The 20,551-nt window shown below is 34.6% G+C and overlaps 1 protein-coding gene across 1 annotated transcript in view; it reads right to left on the bottom strand.

The window, feature by feature from the left end:
• The window catches only part of LOC115222188 (coiled-coil domain-containing protein 39-like), a 1,476,917-nt gene extending 1,457,517 nt beyond the window's left edge, over window positions 1-19,400 (bottom strand). Inside the window, exons 1-2 of the mRNA XM_029792337.2 lie at window positions 19,239-19,400; window positions 54-173 (exon numbers count right to left, since the gene is read on the bottom strand). Of these exons, the coding sequence (XP_029648197.1) occupies window positions 54-173; window positions 19,239-19,337 (219 nt within the window). The 5' untranslated portion in view covers window positions 19,338-19,400. The remainder of the gene's footprint in view (window positions 1-53; window positions 174-19,238) is intronic.
• Window positions 19,401-20,551: the final 1,151 nt, after the last annotated feature.

Consider the following 20,551-nt stretch of genomic DNA (forward strand, 5'->3'; position numbering starts at 1 on the left):
TTGTTGTGGAGGTTTCTAAAAGTTTAATCATGTAAACTGAAATCAGAGCTAACCTGAGTGTTCTGGAGTTCTTGTTCCACATTCTTCTTATGTTGGGACATAGAATACATTCTTTCTTGAAGTTCATCAAATTCCTTTTTCTTACTCTTCACCTCCTGCTTTATCTGAAATACCTGAAATGAGAAAAAATGGTAGAATGTTAAGAAACAAGAAACAAGTCCTCCTGTAGTATTTAACACTATGGTTTTGTTTTAATGGTTGTTTATACGCACAAAGTTAACCTTGGCAGAAGTTCGTCTTACTGTGCTCTAGTAGTCCTAATAATAATAATAATAATAATAATAATAATAATATTAATAACAACAACAACAACAGTCCCTTCTGCTATAGGCACAAGGCCAGACATTTTGCAGAAGGATTTAGCTGACTAAATCAGTCTCACTACTCAACTACTATTTAATATTCAAAATCCCAAAAAGATGATTGACTAAGTTGGTCTTGGTGAATTTGAACTGCAATGATCCAGAAGAAATACCACATAGCATTTTGGTTGGCATTCTAATGATGTTTCCAACCCACTGCTCTGTTTTGTAATAGAAATATTAAAATTAATAATAATTTTATCTACTATGGACACAAGGCCTTATATTTTGTGGTGTAGGGGTACATTGATTACATCGACCTCAGTGGCTGTCTGGTATTTATTCTGTTGATCTTGAATGGTTGGAAAGCACAATGACCTTGTTGGAATTTGAACTCAGAATGTAAAGACAGACGAATGCTGTTATGCATTTTAAGTCACTAATGATTTTTACGAGATTGCAAGTTTAAAGATAATAATAAAAACAAGAGCACTGACAGAACACAAACCTCCACCAAGACAACATCAACATTCTCTCAAAGATTAGCCAGAGATGATTTTTAAAACGAGAATATCTGAAATAAACTTGACTGCTTTCACAAACGAGAATTCTAAAAATGAACCTGACCACTCCCAAAAATTAAGTACAAAACCAGGAAAAATAACCCAGAATACTTGTCTGGTAGCATGTCGACCCCAAAATCTTATCAGTTTGTGCCAGTCACGAGCCCAAACATCCCTGAAAGTTTCATCTGAATCCATTTAGTAGTTCTTCTGACATCTTGTCCATAGACAAACAAACAAACACACAAACACAACTGAAAATAATACCTCCGCCTTCGCTAAGGTGGAGGTACTGATAATAATGATGATAATAATAATAAAGTAAAGAAAGAGGAAGAAAAACAAAAAATACAACCCCTTAAAATCTGAAATAGGAAGAATTTGGAGCATGCAAACAGTAAATGTTGTGCCTATAATATTTGGTGTGTTGGGAACAGTAAAGAAAGATATCGAAAAACAGCTGAAGGTGATTGAAATACAATGCCCGGTAGAGTTCACACAGAAAGTTTGCCTCTTGGGGTTTTTGAGCACTTGAAAAGCAGCTGAAAACTTGTGGATAGTCAAGGTTACAGGTAGTAACTCACTACCCACATAAATTCTACCAGAAATAAGACTGAATTTGAGCCAAACACAAAATAGTAATAATATATTATATTCATTAATAAAAAACATAGAGAGAAAACTAGAAGTTTAAATTAAAACTCAAACAAAGTTATGAAATATTTCAAAACTCAACCCCACCACAAAATTCAGAATTATTTAACTGAGAATACAAATTATTGAAACAAATTTACTACATTTTATTTTATTATAGTCATTTTAATTTTTTTTTTGCCTCTCTTTGTGTGAGGGTATGTGTAGGTGTGAAGGCATGTGTATGCTGGAGTTTTCTTCTCCTGAAAAACAAATGCTAAAAAAATTCCCAAATGTATGGAAACCAGGATGTGTTTAAGTATAATCTGCAGAAGGTAGGAGATTATATTGTTTTCAACAAAACATAAACTTGACAAATAGCATTATTTTTTTCTTAAGCACGAATAAAGTGGTTTGCCACAAAGATGAAAACATTATTCCATGGTGATAATGGAGCTGACAGCTTGCATGTGTTAAGGTATAAAAGCAAAGCAACTTTACGTTTAATATAACAGTTTTAAGAACATACTCAAGCATATTATTAAACACACACACACACATATAAACACCACCCTGACTATGAGAATATTTTATATATACATAGAAGTGTATGTGTATATGTATATAATATATACATGCTTAAAAATATACATACATGCATATATATATATATAATATATATATATATATATAGAGAGAGAGAGATAAATATATATATATACATAAATATATATATACATAAATATATATATATACATACATACATATCTATATATACATACATACACACATACATATCTATACATACATACATACATACATACATACATACATACATACATACAAACATACATACATACATACATACATACATACATATATACATATCTATACACACACACAGTACAGAGTGCGGTGAATCAATTGTCTAAATTAAGCAAAAATGAAAATAAGACTGACATTTTATTTTAGCAGATGCATTTACCAAAATTGCATAAAAATATCTTGAAATACGAAAGAGTAAATTTATTCAATAAAATCGCCATTGGCTTCAACCATGGCCTCCAGACGACTTTGGAATCTCCAGCAACTCTTCTGGACAGGCTCCTTGTTTAAATTGGTGAATGCTGCCATAATCCTTGCCTTCAGTTCATCTTTGGTGTTACAAGGAGTTTTTCTGGTCTCTCACTCAACTGCGCCCAACACATATATATAATATATACATATATACATATATATATATATATATATATATATAATATATATATATATATATAATGTATATTTACATGTGTGTGTGTGTATGTGTATATATACACACACACACAAACATTTTCTAAACTCTCATGATTGAGAGATCATGGTTTTGATTCATGAACTGAGCAGTGCATTGCATTGCATTCTTGAGCAAAACACTTCATTCCACTCAGCTGTAGATGAGTCATCCTGGAGTTCCATCCCATTCAGGGGACATGTTGTCTTCTCAGCCAAGGTAACTGGGTAACTGGCCCTTTGAGGCCCTCTGAGCTTCATGACTAAAGACAATACTTATCCATATATCGTGTGTCCATAAAGTCTGGATGCGATTTTCAAAAAGTTTACATCAAGAAATAGTTTTCAAATGCTGCCATCACTCTATGGATACACTGTGTGTACGTATATGCATACACACACACACATACACACATATATATATAAACATTAATGTATGTATAGAAACGGGTGTGTTTGTGTGTTAAAGCAGCAAAACCATGATGTTATAGAAGTTTGAATAAACAGAAACACTTTAAAAACAAACTTTCCTGGAAAAAGTTATTTCTAAGATTTGTTTTTATATTTTGAACATTTCTGAAAACAAAACAAAGCTCAATGTGCTTCGTGTTGTTACTTGATTTGGGAAAGCAAATAAAAGAATTCACTTATTATACATGTGTATACATGTGCATATATATGTGTGTGTGTGTGTGTGTTTATATGTACATAGGTGTATGTGTGTATGAAACTGCATTTCCTAAGTTACAATATAGTTCTTAGTTGTGATAAAGCGTAAATTAAATAGAAGCATACACAAGAGTTTGTATGCATGCATGCTCAATGCACACACACACACACACACACACACATATATATATATAGGTGTATTATTTGTATGCGTTATATGCACACATGTATAATATCAACATAGGCATACATGTATCTCAAAGATATCAGTAATGAATCCTTTTTATTTTGATAATAATAAAGTATACAAATACACATGTCTATCAAAATAAGACCTAGAAACCTGTTCCTGAAGCCATTACACCTAAAAAGATAACTAATGCCTCTTATTTTCACAAAGATTCTAATCTGGGGTAAATTTAATTTTCAGGTATTTTTGTTTCTGTTCATTTAATGGCTTTTTTTTAATGTTTTGTGTTTTCCATTCAAATCTCTTGTAAACAGAGAATGAAGATATAAGAAGTGGATGCTCTTGTAAACCAATCCAATATCACAGATTTGTATTGAGGGGAAAAAAAAACTCGAGGAAGAGAATTAAAGAGCCAGGGAAGGCCAACAATCATTGACACGACCATAAAACTTGAAACCCTAACAAACCTCCTGTTTGTGTTAATATCTAGTCATCTACTGGTTGGCAAATAGGAAGCCTCACTAGTTTATATGGATGTAAGTACATATGTTTGGATAAATGTGGGTATATGTGCTACTGTACACACACATATGTATATATTTACATATATACATATACACTTGTATACATACATATATCCATACACAGAAGTATGTGCATGCACAAATGTATATGTTTATACATATATGCATATAGATATACATATATATATATATACAAACACCAATATATGTATATATACAAGCATGCACATATATGTACACAGAGATATATACATATATATATATATATATATATATATATATATATATATATATATATATTATATATATATATATATACATATATAAATATACACACACAATTATATGCATGAAAAAGTGTATATGTTTGAGTGTGTATGTATATATATATACACAGACACATTCACATACATATATGTATGTATATACACACAAACACCCATATATATATATATAATATATATATATATATATTATATATATATATATATATATATATAATATGCATACATATTCACATACATCAAACCACACACATCTATATCTACATGCACACAAATGTATCTTTACATACACACACACGTATGTGTGTTTAGATATATACACATTATAGAGCTGCGTAAGAAATGTCAGATATTCTGAACCTCTCACTGTCAAACATCTATAATAATAATAATGATAATAATAATAACAACAACAACAAATATTCATTAAGAAGACAATTAATATAAAAAATAGAACAAGTTCTAATGATAGAAAAGCACTGGAACAAAAATGTAAAAAGTAAAGTCAGAACATAAAAGATTTCCATAATAACAACAACAATTATAACTACTACATATGTTTTGAAATGATAACACAGTAACAGATTACTCTATCACCTTTTAAATTTAAGTTTTGAAACAAATGGTTAAGGAAAAAATAAAACAAAAGTGTAAAAAAGAAAAATAACAAGAGCAAAAGTTAAAATAAATAATGAAAGTTTCTGAGTGAGAAAATTTGAAAGCTTGTTGAATGGTTGCAGATTAGGTTTTACCTATCATTTTGACAGAGGTTGGTGGTGCCAGGGCTTGTGCCAGTTTGTAATGTTATCAGAAATATTTTAATAAGATATAGTTTAATACTTATATATACATATATATATATATATATATATATATATATATATATATATATATACACACACACACACTTTTATATATGTGTGTGTGTGTATATATGAATTTATAACAATGAATATATAACAATGCATACATATACATGTGTATATATAATATATAGATATATAATTTTGAATACACACACACATCTGCACACACATTTCCAACAGCTACAATAAAAATGGCTTGTGATTTTGTCATTTACAAATTTTACAATAACTTTTTAAGTTACAAACTCTTTTTACATTTTTTGTTAGTTATTTTTTGCAATATGTTTTTGCCACATTATTTTCCATATATATATATATATATATATGCAACAACAGAGGGGGAAAAAAATCAAAAATTTCCTTTCATTTTTGTATTTCATTTAGTTGGTTTTGGTTTTCAAGAAATATATTTCTGTATTCATGTGTCTGTTTTAAAATATTATTCAGTATTCAAGGAATACATTTATCACACCATATGCTATAGTTTTCTTATCAGCTGAAACAAATTATTTATATTCTATTTCTTCAAACTCATCATCAACATGGGTTGTAGAATGTCTTGATTTCTTTAAGTGACAATAAAAAAAAAAAGGAATTAATACAATCTCTCAAGGAGGTAAGTAAAGACAAAGCTAAACAAGTGACGAGTGGTTCCATTCTTGCTGAAGCTAAGTTGCTTATTTCTTTGAACTGACAAATATTGTATTTTCTGGCATACAAGGCATTGTGGTATTTTGTGCAAAGATTCAAGCATTGTCACTGTCTTTACAAATTTTGCTATATTTCACATGGAATTTTTGGTCTGCCAAAGTCAGTTTGGTGTATAGGTCAACCTACCTGTTTTAATGGTAAATTGGGGTCTGAGATATCCAACTTGTAAATTGGAAAATACGATACAAAATATTAACTGTCTTATTTGCCTAAACGAACCTGTACAGTCTTCACACTGAAACACTCCCAGTATATATTGAAGACGCTTTCATTACTAATGACTCATCAAATATTGCACGCTTTATGTGACATTGGCATATTCTTCCTTCATAATATATATTTTATTTTTTATCCATACCAGTCACAGGACTGAGGCCCTGATGGAGCAGAGTCTTGAAGGATTTAGTCAAACAAACTGATCTGCATTACTTATCTAAGTCTCTTGTTGAAGCACTAAACTACAAGTATGTAACAAAATTATCATCAAGTGCTTGGGGGAATGTGATTATGTATATCATCTTCATCATCATCATTTAGTGTCTGTTTTCTATGCTGGCATGGGTTCTCCAGTTTGACTGAAAACTGGTAAGCTGGAGAGCTGAACCAGGCCCCATCTGATTTTGGTTTGGCTTCTACATCTGGATGCCCTTCCTAATGCCAACCACTCCATAGAGTGTAGTGGAAGACTTTTATGTGTCCCCAGGGTGTACACACACACACAGATACATAACAGTTTCTACCCAGCTTCCATCAACCAACTTCAATGGGATTGAACCTGAAATCAAGTGGTTGCAAAGCAGGTTCTTCCCCACCCAACTATTTTTTATATAAGAACTGAAGATTTTGTGAGCAGAGTTAACGAGTAAGTTATAACATTCTACTTGACTTACTTGAAAAAGCAGCTAAGATCCCTACACAGATTAGTGGCTGGACTATATATCTCTGGATAGATTATTGTATAGAATTATGGAAGAGGTGTAGAGTAAATGGTTCTGAGTTGTCTTTTGAAGGATTTGATTTAAAAACCATTAAAACTGAAACAATGAATTTGGATTCAATAAAATAAAGTGAATTTAACAGCTTTGTACTTCAATGAGTGGCTCTTTCACAGTATGGTCATTATTTAAAGATGTCTTTGAGTTATGTCATTAACTTAAGGACATTTCTTTAATGCAGAAAATGAGCAAACCAAGCTGAATGCTAAAACAAAAAAGAAAAAAATCAGTTTGGCTCCACATTGTTCTGAATTATTCAAATCCTGAAGAAAACTGAGTGAGCTTTCTGTTCAAACAGGCCACAAAGCAAAAATGCACACACACACACACACCTACATCTACCCACCAACTATTCCTGTGAGGATCATTGGGGTAGAATTACTCCTGTATGGGTTAGTATCAGAAGTAACCATCATTAGACTTTCAAGCTGGATTCCCAAGTGGGACCAACTAAGGCTATGGACATTCTTATCCAACTGTCTTGCTCTTGGTTTACCCTTGGTCTCCTGTCAATTAACTCGGTTTGAGGAATCTGTTTTGTGCCACAGCTGTGACCCCTCAATGCAGAGCAGTACCAGCTCAACCTGGTGAGACCCCTAGGTCTCTGAGCTATGCACCGTTTTGGGAAACACTGCTCCAGAGATCCTTCAGAGGAACTGCAAACATTTTATGAATATAAATAAAAACATAAAAAAAGGATTTTAATATGGATGAAACTCAGATGAAAGGCTATGACATTTATTGTAGGGGTGAGGTGAGTGCATATATGTGCATGTCTGGGTAGGTGGGTACATGGCAGCTCCTGTCAGGAACTTAGAAGATACATACTAGAGAGGGCTTCCCATATTCTAAAGTGTTAATACTTCAATTAAAATCTTAAATTTTACATATCAAAACAAAAATAACCCTTTGTGTCCTCCACGACTAAACTACTTAACCCTTTTCTTTCCTGCATGGAAAACAGATTTTAAATGATGATGATGGTGGTTTCTATTGAAATATGTTGCTTTTATTCCAGTTTATTTAAAATCATGGATTTAAGGAAATAACCATGACATTATAAAGCTGGTATTTAGAACATAACAGGAAATCTTGGAAGGTTTTAATTAAGATCATTTTAAAACATGAAGCTTTTATCAGAGAACAAGGTGTCGCCTCAGATATCTTGAGATCAAAAGGCTTAAAAACCATCATGTCAAGGACCTATAAAATCCATTAATGTGTTTTGGGATAGAACACCCAGTTCTTCATTGTCAGCTGATTAGAAATAGGCACCCATGGCCTGCATTGATTGTTTGCTAGTTTAGGAAATTTATCTCACACAGACTAGCATTATATCCTGGGATGAGGTGGGCATGGGGGTATATTTAGCATTCATAATTTTAATTCAAAAGAAGGTAGCACAAAATATTGGACATATAGACTATTTTCATTTTCAAAACAATGGTTTCTTTCATCCATTTTGCTGACTTAAGTACAGGAAAAGAAGGGGCTTTTTCCCTTTTACATTAGAGTTACATGGCAATCTTTTTTCTCTGTGGATATCTTTCCTTTTTTTTTCTTTTTTTTTCTAGAATACCTACTTCTTAAAGTCTGCCAAGAATCAAGATATTAAATATTTATTTTCAAAGACAAGACAGTAATCAACAGATGGTGCTGTTGAAATGGTGATTGAGAAATTAGATTATTAATCTTATAATGTATTAACACAAATCTCTTTGACAAGCAGCAATGAATGTCTTACTTGGAAAAAAAATAAACAACAATTCTAATAACACCACCAACACTGATTGTTATTTACATATAAAGTAAAATTTTCACTTAGAAGTATCAGAAAAAATAAAATTAGAAGTAAATTATAAAAAAAGACATTTCTATTCATCAAGTACAGATGTACTGAATATTGTAGGCAGAAGAATTTGTTAGGAAACTCTCAAAAGGCAGAGGGAGATTGTCATCATCATCGTCATTATTAGCATTTTCATCATCATCTTCATTAAACTGTGGGTCCTTACAGCAACACTGAATGCATGTTTAGTAAGGTCATCGATATTGGTGGGGCTTTTATATTTATATTCTCTTACTGATTCCAGTTTTTGGATTGTGGCCATTTATCATCAGTGCCCTAGAATAATGTTAATCAGTTATATCAACTCCACTAAGAACTTCATTCTGCTTTTTGATCAAGCTCAGTCATGAGTGTGGCATGTGGTGTTGTGTCACATAAACACACAATGACACTAACACACAAACACACACACACGCACACACACATCACCATCATCATCATTAGCTTAATCTACAAAAACAATTAACATTTTAGCTTTCAGATAACTCTGTCAAATGTAATGCCTACTTATTCACATTGTTTTGAATTTAATCCTGGATTATCATGTAGCTTCAAGATTTTGATGATATTATGGTGCATTTTTAAAATGAAATTGTAGGGTCACTAGCATAGCTAGGTGGGGGCGGTTCACCCTGGATGGCACTTTTAAAGGGACATCACTTTTGGGTCTGCTGTAGGCAATATGTGTTTTTTGTGGGGTCTGGGAGTGGAAAACAGAAAGACCACCCCAGGCAGCACACACTCTAGCCTTGCTTATGTAGAGGGTAGATGTGAGAGGTTGGATCTGGTTGGTTTGAAAATAATACAGGTAGAATGTTTTGGCCAAGTGAGGTCAATTTAAATGCTAAAGTGTTAATCACCTTATTTGGAAAAAATTAAGGATTGGCATGAAGGATGGGAATTTCACCATAGAATACTGATTTAACTATTGTTCAACCGAAGCTGGCTTGGGAAAAGTACATGTCAAATAAAAGATAAAGACACCAAGTATAGATAATGATGACAATAACCATTATGGTGATGATGACAATGATCATGATGGTGATGATGGTGATGGTGGTGATGTTGATGGTGGTGGTGGTGGTGGCGGTGGTGGTGGTGATGGTGGTGGTGATGATAGTGATGATGATGATGATGATGGTGATGGTGATGACAATGATGACAATGGTGATGATGGTGATGATGATGATGATTCTGGTGATGGTGATGGTGGTAATGATGATGGTGATGATGATGGTGGTGATGATGGTGATGATGGTGGTGATGGTGGTGGTTGTGGTGATGATGATGAATGACAATGATGCTAATGATAGAGCTGATGAATGTGATGATTTTATTTTGTTTATTCCATTTCTAGTTCCATCCATTCAAATGTTCTATGATGATGATGATGAGGAAGAAGACATCATCTTTAATGACAAAAATCTATTTTGCATTTTGTAATTATCTTTTTTCTTGTCTTTCTTCTTTCTTATTTTGTTTTTTTCTGACCAGGGAAAAATTAGATGACCAAGCTGACCAGGGTGAGACTTGAACTCAGAACAAGCGAAAAAATATTGAGAAATGTTGCAAAGTATTTCATTGTTCAACCCTCTGCTTATTCTACTTATTCTAATATTTCACAACCTTGCAGAACATAATTAACAAAGAAAAAAAAAACAATACGTAACAGATTTTCAAAAATCTTAAAATTTTCCTTTTCATCTAAACTACAAAAAACAACCAACCTTTTCATGTAAAAATTACTTTGAATAAAATTATTAAAATAATAATAATAGTAAAAAAAAAAACTTAACTAAAATCTTGTTTAAATTCATTTTTAAAAAATCTCTTTGAAAGTAATAATAAAAATGTAAGATTAAATTTTCAATTTGTTTTATAGAGTCTGGAAAAGTTAACTTTTCATTTTAGAAATAGAAATAATAAATCAGTAAAAAAAATATTATTATTATTATTATTATTATTATCATTATTATTATTATTATTATTATTTCAATTAAAAAAAAAATTTTTAATTTCTTTCAGAAAAATACTCAGATTTTTTTTTATATTATTATTTTTCTTTACGCATTAATTTGTTTCCAAGTTTTAATAATTCTGAATGATCCAAATAAAAGAAAATTCAACAAAAACAAAAAAGAAAGATGGTTGTGTGGTTAAGGAGTTTGCTTTGTAACCAAGTCATTGCAGGTTCATTCCTACTGCAAAGTACATTGGGTGTTTTCTACCACAGCCTTGGGTCACTCAATGCATCGGGAGTAAATGTGCTTGATGGAAACTGAGAGGAAGCCCATTGTGTTTTTTTGTCCCATTGTGTTTTTTGTTCAATTGAGCTTTTTTGTCCCTGTAACTTAGCAGTTCAGCAAAAGAGACTGAGAGAATACGTAGCAAACTTTGAAAACAAGTACTGAGGTTGATTTTGCCCAACTCCTCAAGGTGGTGCCCCAGCATGGCCACAGTCCATTGACTAAAACAAATAAAATAAAAGATTAAATTTTAAAATCTAGTTGTTATTGTTTAGCCAGCTCTTAAAGACAATCTGTCCATGACCATTGCTTCTCTTTTCGTTTCAGACATATCCAAAGACTACATTTCTAAGATTCATGTTATTGTTATTTAACCCCAAGTAAACCATCATCAAGTATACCTATGAACAAAAATATTCAAGTTATGACCACCCTGTCCTACTTTTCAAGAAATGGAGTTAGGGCCACACTGTCAAATGCAGCTTTGCTTTTTTCTTGTTTTCTTTTATGAACAGATATCAGAAACATTTGGCTGCTATTTCTGGCAATTTGAGAGGCTGCATGTGGATCATAGATTTGAGTCTAATTTTGAAAAACATGATTTCTCTACACAAGTTGGACTTTGTATTCAGCAACATTGGCACCAGACCATTGCCAGACCATGGGAATTGGTGGGGAATATTTTAAGTCCCAGTCTAAAAATTGTCATACTGTGTTGCTACACACACACACACACACACAGCACAGGCTTGGATGTGCAGTTAAGAAGATTACTTTCTAGTCATGTGGTCTTGGGTTCAATCTCACTGTGCAGTACCTTAGGCAAGGAACAACTAATATAACCATGGGCTGACCGAATCCTTCTGAATGGCACACAAAAATTGAAAGAAACTCATTGTGTGTGTGTGTGTGTGTGGGGGGGAATGTGCTTTTATTTACCCTTGTCTTGCCATCTCACCACAGCTGTAAACAAACATCCCCATCACTCAAGCAAAAATTTCGTCTGTGGTGAAATAAAGTATTGGGCTAACCAAAGCCTTGTGACAGGATTTCGTAGATGTAAACTGAAAGAAGACTGTCGTGCATATATATCACTGTGACCGTGACCGACCAGGCTATCAGATGTTGCCACACGTTGCTGGTCACAATGCGCTTCGCATTGTTTTAGCCTTCAAATGATGCCACCCCGCTGGCTAAGCGAGCAGGCTAACAGAAGAAAGAGTGAGAGAAAGTTGTAGCGAAAAAGTACAGCAGGGATTGTCACCCCACCCCCTGCCAGAGCCTCGTGGAGCTTTTAGGTGTTTTCACTCAATAAACACTCACAGTGCTTGGTCTGGGAATCGAAACCGCGATCTTATGACCACAAGTCCGCTGCCCTAACCACTGGGCCATTGCACCTCCACACACACCCACACACACACACACACACATATATATATATATATATACTAGCAGCTAAGCCTGGTTTCACCCGGTCTGTTTGGATGATGTGGCTGTGATTGTTTTTGGTTAGGCATAATCTATAACAGTGTTTCTCAACCATATCAGTTTGGGTCCCCTGTTTTGATTGGAGCCTCCAGCTGTATGAAAATTTCCTGACCCACCCCATGTCAGAAAACAGCTTCTGGAGTTGTGAAGAACGAATTTGTATGTAGTCTGTTTCTGAGAGCTATTCTATTGGACTTTTGTCTACTCATTATAATAATGATATAATTATGAACATAAAAATTATACATTAATGCCTATTTTTGTAAGCAGTTGTATCCGTAAAACTTTTATTTGCAGAGAGCAGAAATTGAAAGAAGATATATGAAATGGACGTGTGTGCGTATTTTTACGATAGTTGATTTATGGAAAAGATTATGGTAAATTTTTGAAATGCAAATATGTGAATGAAAATTAAGTTCAGACCTCTAGATGGTAGCTAGACCCGGTAGAAATAGCCAAATCTCCCACAAAACTGTCTTAATCCGACAATTAAGACAGTTAATCCGACAATTCTTCTTATTATGTAGCTTTAATGAGAAACTGTAACTAAAGATTAAGATTATTAACTCCACAAAGATGTGAAAGAAGAGAGACAGCATAGCGAAAGTTTTGGCTGACTGTCATCCTGTACTCCCCTTGTTGCTAGCGAAATGGTATATGCCGACTGTGTGACCAACTGGTTGTTTAAATGGCGGAACAAACAGGGGAATTCCATTAGAAAAGTTTTAATTGATTTTTTCGGTAACTCTGGGGCTAAGGAAAAAATACAAACTGCATTCCAATCTATGCACCCGTCTCCATATGTGTGCCATTTTACATGTGAATCCACCCAGCAGTTTGGCTGTGAACCTCAAGACAAGAAAGAATACAACGATCGCCCATGTCCAATTTATATATATATATATATATATATATATATATATATATATATATATATAGAGAGAGAGAGAGAGAGAGAGAGAGACAGACAGACAGAGATAAGCACATAAATGCAAAGCAAGGTAGAAAAGATAGTATTCGAATACCTAAGGTAGAGTAACATACTTTTATTAAAGCAGCAAAATCTTCACAAAACTATTACTCAGAGTTTCACACTTTGTTTGTCGCACAGTTGTGATGAATACTGAATGAAAATAGTGATGGTGCATATATTATAATCTGATGTAATTTAATACAACGAATAAGCTTTTTAAATTTGATTGGGTGACTGATTTTCAAAATCTGGAAGTCACAAGTTACAAGTTGGGTAGTTGGAGGATGTGAAAGTTAATAGCAAAATACAAATACAAATATGAATATATTATGATAAGATCGAAAACAACTTTGCATAAAATGGGGGCAGGGGGAATGTAAATCCAGAAAATAATTAATTAATACTTATTAATTAAATTAAAAAAATAGGATCGCAAGTTGGGTGTTAAAAGTGAGATTATAATATGTAAATGAGAAGCCATAGAGGAAATGCTCAGTGACACTGTACAATATATATATATATATATATATATATGTGTGTGTGTGTGTGTGTGTGTGAAGACATATACAAATATATATACTTATATATACATATATATGTGTGTGTATATATATATAAAGACATATATATTTACATATACATAGATATAGGTACAAATACACACATATATAACATTATACACACACAACACACACAGACACCTCCACACATACATAGCACATATATTACATGCACATAAATGCACACAGAAACAATACTACTCTGTTTCCAGCAACGCTAATGTGGTTGATCTGGTTAACATCAGTGATGTAAACCCTCAATTAACCATATCTCACATAACTTTTGGTGCCCCTGATATCCTAGCAGGAATAGATAAGATCAAGCACAACTCGGCAGTTGTTTCGATAAGTTCCTGGTCACTGTCCTGAAGATATCTCAACATCAAATTGCACCCTCTCTAGCTGAGCTCTGGAGAAACTCACTTGATGCAGGCTACATTCCTCATCATTTTCTTTCCCAGTCTGTCGTTCAAGTCTTCAAAAAGGGAAACAAATCTCTTGCAGCGAACTACCATCCGATTTCACTCACTTCTCATATCATTCAAGTATTTGGAAGGGTGGTGAGAGCGTGAATAACTCACTTCCTCGAAAACAACAATCTGCTGAACCCCAACCAGAATGGTTTCCTTGATAGCAGGGACTGCCTGTCGTACCTTCTGCACCATCTTGCTGACATTTTAAAAGCTTTGGGAGAAGGCTCCAACGCTGACGTCATATACCTTGATTTCAGCAAGGCATTTGAAAGAGTGGACCACAAAATCCTGCTGAAGAAACTGTCCAACATTGGAGTCTGTGGAAAGCTGCTGCAGTGGATAAAGTGTTTCCTGACAAACAGAACCCAACATGTTGTGTTTCAGGGAATACGATCCAGCTCAGCCAAAGTTAGTAGTGGTATTCCACAAGGTACTGTGTTGGGCCCACTCCTCTTCATTATCTACATCAATGACATTGTAGAAGTCGTCTGACATTCTACATTGAAAATCCTTGCCGATGATTCCAAACTCCAGAAGGCCATAAACGGTATAGCAGACCGAACATGCCCTCAATCGGACCTGTTTGCTGTTGTCCAATGGGCAGAAAAAAACAATATGCTTCTAAATGAAAATAAGTTTAATTTAATCCACTTTCTAAAAGAGGATACTCTGAAATTACCATATTCTCTTCCCTCGAGCGACTCCCTTGTGTCATCCAACAACACCAAAGGCCTCGGAGTAATTGTTGATTTACAATCCAAGTTGGAGTTCCCATGTAAACAGCAAGGTTGACTTGGCCCGCAAGATGTGCTCCTGGATCCTGGGATCTTTCTGGTCTAGAAATGCCTACACCATCATTCTTCTCTACTCTACTTTTACCCAACCTCATCTTGAATACTGTTGCTCACTGTGGTCTCCCCACACAAAGCAACTCATTATGAAAGTGAAAGCGCTCCAGACGTCAATAACAAGAAAGATAAACGGCATGACAGGTATTGACTATTGGAGTCAACTAAAAGAACTCAATCCCAATTCTCTCCAATGCCGCCGAGAATGCTACATCAGCTGTGTGATGTGGAAAATATTCCATCATCAATTTTAAAATCCAAACACTTGGGCCCCATGCTACCTACCCACTACAAAAATCGAACTCTAGATACACAACATTACGACACAACTACTTTACCTCAACCGGTCCAGCTCTCTTTAATATCATACCAAAATACGTCAAAACGGAAACAGATCCCATAAACTTCGAAAGTTCTCTGGACAAAATCCCGGACCAAGCTCCTACACCCAAATGTGTCTCCAATAATAACTCTTTGCTAGAGTGGACCATAGTTCCTCATATATGACTAAAAGACTTCACCAGGTGGTACTATTGAGTTAGACATGGCCTGGGACTATACTGGCTGAAACCTGTCCAAGTTATCAAAGTTACATATACATATACACAGTAGGGGTGTGTATTCTGGGTGTGCAAGGTGTGCGCTGCACACCAATCGAAAATGACAAATTCATTATAAAAATTAACCTTACTCATTAATTTAACTTTTGTTGTACCACTGCTTGAAATTTGGTGGTGGGTGTCCTGAAATAACACTGCACACATCACAGTGCATTGTATCATAACATGGTATCAGTGTATCATAGGATAAAGGGAGAATGGCAAAAAATTAATGGCGAAGGGTATGCGACAGCTTTGACAGCACGGTTGCAGATTCATTTCCGTGGCGAGAAGTTGGAAGTTTAAATTCCTTTAAAATTCCTTAACTAAAACTAATGTTTTTTACAATAATTTTTTCCTTACAATATCATCATATAACTTGGATCTCACTTTGTTTTCAGTTAATGTTAGCGTCATATATCTGTATCCTAATGAAGTATACAGTATTAACATTTTGGATCCAGCATTTTGAATAGAAATACAGTCTGTATACCTACTTTGAGTAATACTAATGTTAGCCATAGTACAATAAATGTGGCAGCACACCAATGACAACCACCATATGCCACAGTTGCACACACGTCTACATACACCTACATTGTATATACATTTATGTAAATTCGCAAGTGAAAGAGAACCAAAAAAAGTGAAGATATGATATTTGACAAAGAGGGTAGTGGGGAGAAGAGAGTAAAGTAAAGAAAGAAGGAGGATCTGTTCAGTTTGGCTCACAGACTTTTAAATTATTTTTTTAACTACACAATTTGAAACTTCGTATACTAGTGTAAGTTCTTACGCAGAACACGGTTATTTTTTAGCATTTTGGACAAAATTTGGTATTTTAGAAGTTATTTCGTGTTAAAGTTGTCGTATTTGGGTAATTTCAACCAATCAACGACGTGTATTCAGTTAAAGAAAGCTACTGCTGTTTGTGATAGTAATCGAAGAGGAACAACTTCCGGGTCATCTCTACTAAATGTCACCACTCTGTTCTATTTTATTTTTTGCTTACTGCCTGTATTGCATATTACACGCTGTTTTTTTTTTTTTTGTTCTCGCGTCGGACAGTAAACATCGAAGAATCAACACAAAGAAGAAATATTATTTACATATTTTTATTCGTTTGCCCGACATTGGTATTTAAGATGCAAGGCCTACTTTTGGGGAAAATTTGGTTTTATCCACACATAAAGCGCACGGGTGTTTAAAAGACCTATTGAGCTACGGGTCTGCAGCTAGCTTGTTTGTTGTTGACGTGTATGTAGTTTCGAAATGCCTTATTTCACAACTATGAGATGTATTGTTATGATTTTATCTTACTATAATCAACAACAAACACATTTCGTCAATATAAAAGTTTTTATTAGATTAAAACTAACGGATCTGTTTAGTTTGGATCGCAGATTTTAAAGAGGCAAGAGAAAAGAAGAGAGGAAAAAAAAGAAAACAACGGGTGTTGGCTATAACAGGGGAAATTAGCTGATAAGCTTGCGAAGGCTACAGTAACGAATACATATCGAATGGACAAGTTTGATGGTGAAAGGCGTAGAAAATATAAGGGAATAAAACAGGGTCTGATGTATATATCAAAGATAGCTTAGGGACATGTATACGAGAAAACAAATGTATAGTATATAAACACTTTCGGCATGCAAATTAGGGACGCCTTCGTAGAGTAACTGCTACATTTGTGGAGTATATAAACAGTTTGGCAACTTGTTCCTCTGGAGGCTGTCAGAATAGTGTAGACGCCTCTGATGAGAACCCAATGAAGTTCGAAAATCGATTAACGTTGTTCATTTGTATTTTTTTTTCAGTCTTCGGAGAAATGACTAAAATTTGCTCTGTTTATAATTATCCCATTAAAGCAGCTACATGTACACGCTCACTCTAACATATGTGCATGTATAAATATTGATATATGTAAAATGGATTTGTGTGCTATACAAACATACATGTATACGCACACGCATATACATACAAAGCCGCACATCAAATGTACATAAATAGATTCCTATAAACACCTATAAAACACACACACACACACAGACTCATCTATTAAGTAATCAAGTAATTATCAGAAGTTTTTCCTTTTCAGCATTCAATCGCGTCACTAACAAAATAACAAGATCATTCTTAATGCTTGCGGTAATCTGGATTGTTTGGTGTGTGTGTGTGTATGTGCACGTTAGTATGAATGTTGTATGAAAGTCATGTGTAAAAGAGAACGAAATCAAACGGAATCGAGTGTAATTGAGAGTAAACGACGAGAGAAAGGGGGGGCAGAGAAAGACGCAGGGAGAGAGGGAGAGAGAGAAAGAGAAAGAGAGAGAGAGAAAGAGAAGAGAGAGAGAGAAAGAGAAAGAGAGAGAGAGAAAGAGAAAGAGAGAGAGAGAAAGAGAACGGGGAGTTTATATAAGACAATCCAAATACACAAACTATATACATACATACATACATACATACATACAAGTATGCATAGCCATATATACACATACGGTATGCGTGCATATCTAGACAGATACGCCCACTTATGTACATACGTTATGCACATTCCTTTCTAAACACCTCCGTTTAAACTTATTACACACATAAAAGGCATAAGTACAGATTGGTGCCCCACTCCCAATTCAAAAGATTTTTAACGAAACTCAGCTTAAAACAGGATTCTGCCGTTATTTCATCACCATAACCATTATCTTCATCGTTGTTTGTAATGTGTCTCTCCGAAAACGCATAGAAAGTAAAGAAACAAACTCAGATGCGCGCGCACACGTGTGTATGTATGGAACCTATCGTAATCTATCTACTCACGTATGTATTTACCTATGGCCTGGCTACCTACTTATGCGCGTACGTATATATACATATATATATATATATGCATACATACACGCACATATGTACACAAACACATACACATGCGGATACAAAGACAGAGAGAGAGAGGGGGAGGAGGGAGGGAGAGATGTTCGAGAAACAAATACATAATCCCAGATAAACGATAGTGTCCCTGAAAGACACAAAAATGAAGAAAAAGGGTAAAAAAAAAGAAAGAAAAAGAGACATGAAAATGGCCATCCGTTTGTTGCAGGACAGAAGAAAGAAAAGAAATGATCAAAGAAATTCCCACCTCATCCTGTAACTTCCGATTTTCGTCATTAAGAATCGGTATTCTTCCTTCTTGCCAGTCGATTTCGCTCAAAAACTTGTCCATTTCTTTGCTCTCCATTGTTAAAAATTTGATAGACACTTCCCCACTGTCAACAAGCGATTTCGATAATACTTTGTGATTACTGTTTCTATAGCAACATTAGTCATTCAGGGGAAATAACTATAAAATACCAAACTGACTTATTTCCCTTGAATAGCCACGTCATTTTGTAAAATGTGGTTATCTCCCTTAGTAAGGAGGCTACGGGAAGCGTCGCGTCGATATTTATTATTAATTAATGGACTGCGGCCATGCTGGAGCACTGCCTTAAACGGTTTTTGTCGAACAAATCAACGCTAGTACTCGAAATGTCTCATCTTGCCAAACTGCTAAGTTATTGAGATGTCAATCAAAAGTAGCTGTCTATTGGTGTGGAGAACAAACACACACGTATATATGTGCACACATCCACACACACACATATGCATATACCAGCACATATCTACAAAGGCACACACATATACGCATGAGCACTCACACGCACGCACACACACACACACACACAGTGGGGTGTTCGGGTTAAATTTGACGATTTTAAAAATTTCCTCTTTTATTTCTAGAAAAAACAAACGAAACACAAAACTTGATATATTGTTGAACATAACAGCGTTAGTAAGAATAAAGATTAAAGTTATTGTTGAAAGACAAAATAGCTGACATTAATGATTGGAAGCCATCTGAATATTGGAAAAGAGTTACCCGTATCATGATCATTCATGCCGGATATCCAAATGTCAACATCATGACTGCTTCTCTGTAAACACTGTTAAAAGCAGCAAGACGCGTCCCACGAGTCATGAAAAGTAAGTTACCCCGAACTGTGATTGTTTTCGGGTTTGTCTCCAGATAGGGTGACGTCATATTGCCCCGTCTTTGAACAGGGCCTTAGGCTCAATTGAGGCGGTTATATAAAGCTGCTCGAGACTGTGGTCAAATCCTAGTTGGAGAGGATTGCTGCTGAAGAGACCACATGCCTGACAAGATTCGGCTCCTTACCATATCTCCGGAAAGAATCAAAAGTAGTTGTCAGAGAATTTTTGGTCCCCTAATATGTCCGATTATAAATCCAGTGCATTACTATGTGTGGGGAATCGTTGCCTGTAGCATCAAGATCGAACTGGTGGTCAAGTTGGCAGATCTTTCCAGGAACGCATGTACTTGGATCCAGAGCTGCCTGGAGGCTATGGAGGAAGCTGAGGGCGGCTACTTGGAGTAAACCCCTCTCACAGCCA

The sequence above is a fragment of the Octopus sinensis genome, linkage group LG19, assembly GCF_006345805.1.
Source record: "Octopus sinensis linkage group LG19, ASM634580v1, whole genome shotgun sequence".
Taxonomy (NCBI): domain Eukaryota; kingdom Metazoa; phylum Mollusca; class Cephalopoda; order Octopoda; family Octopodidae; genus Octopus; species Octopus sinensis.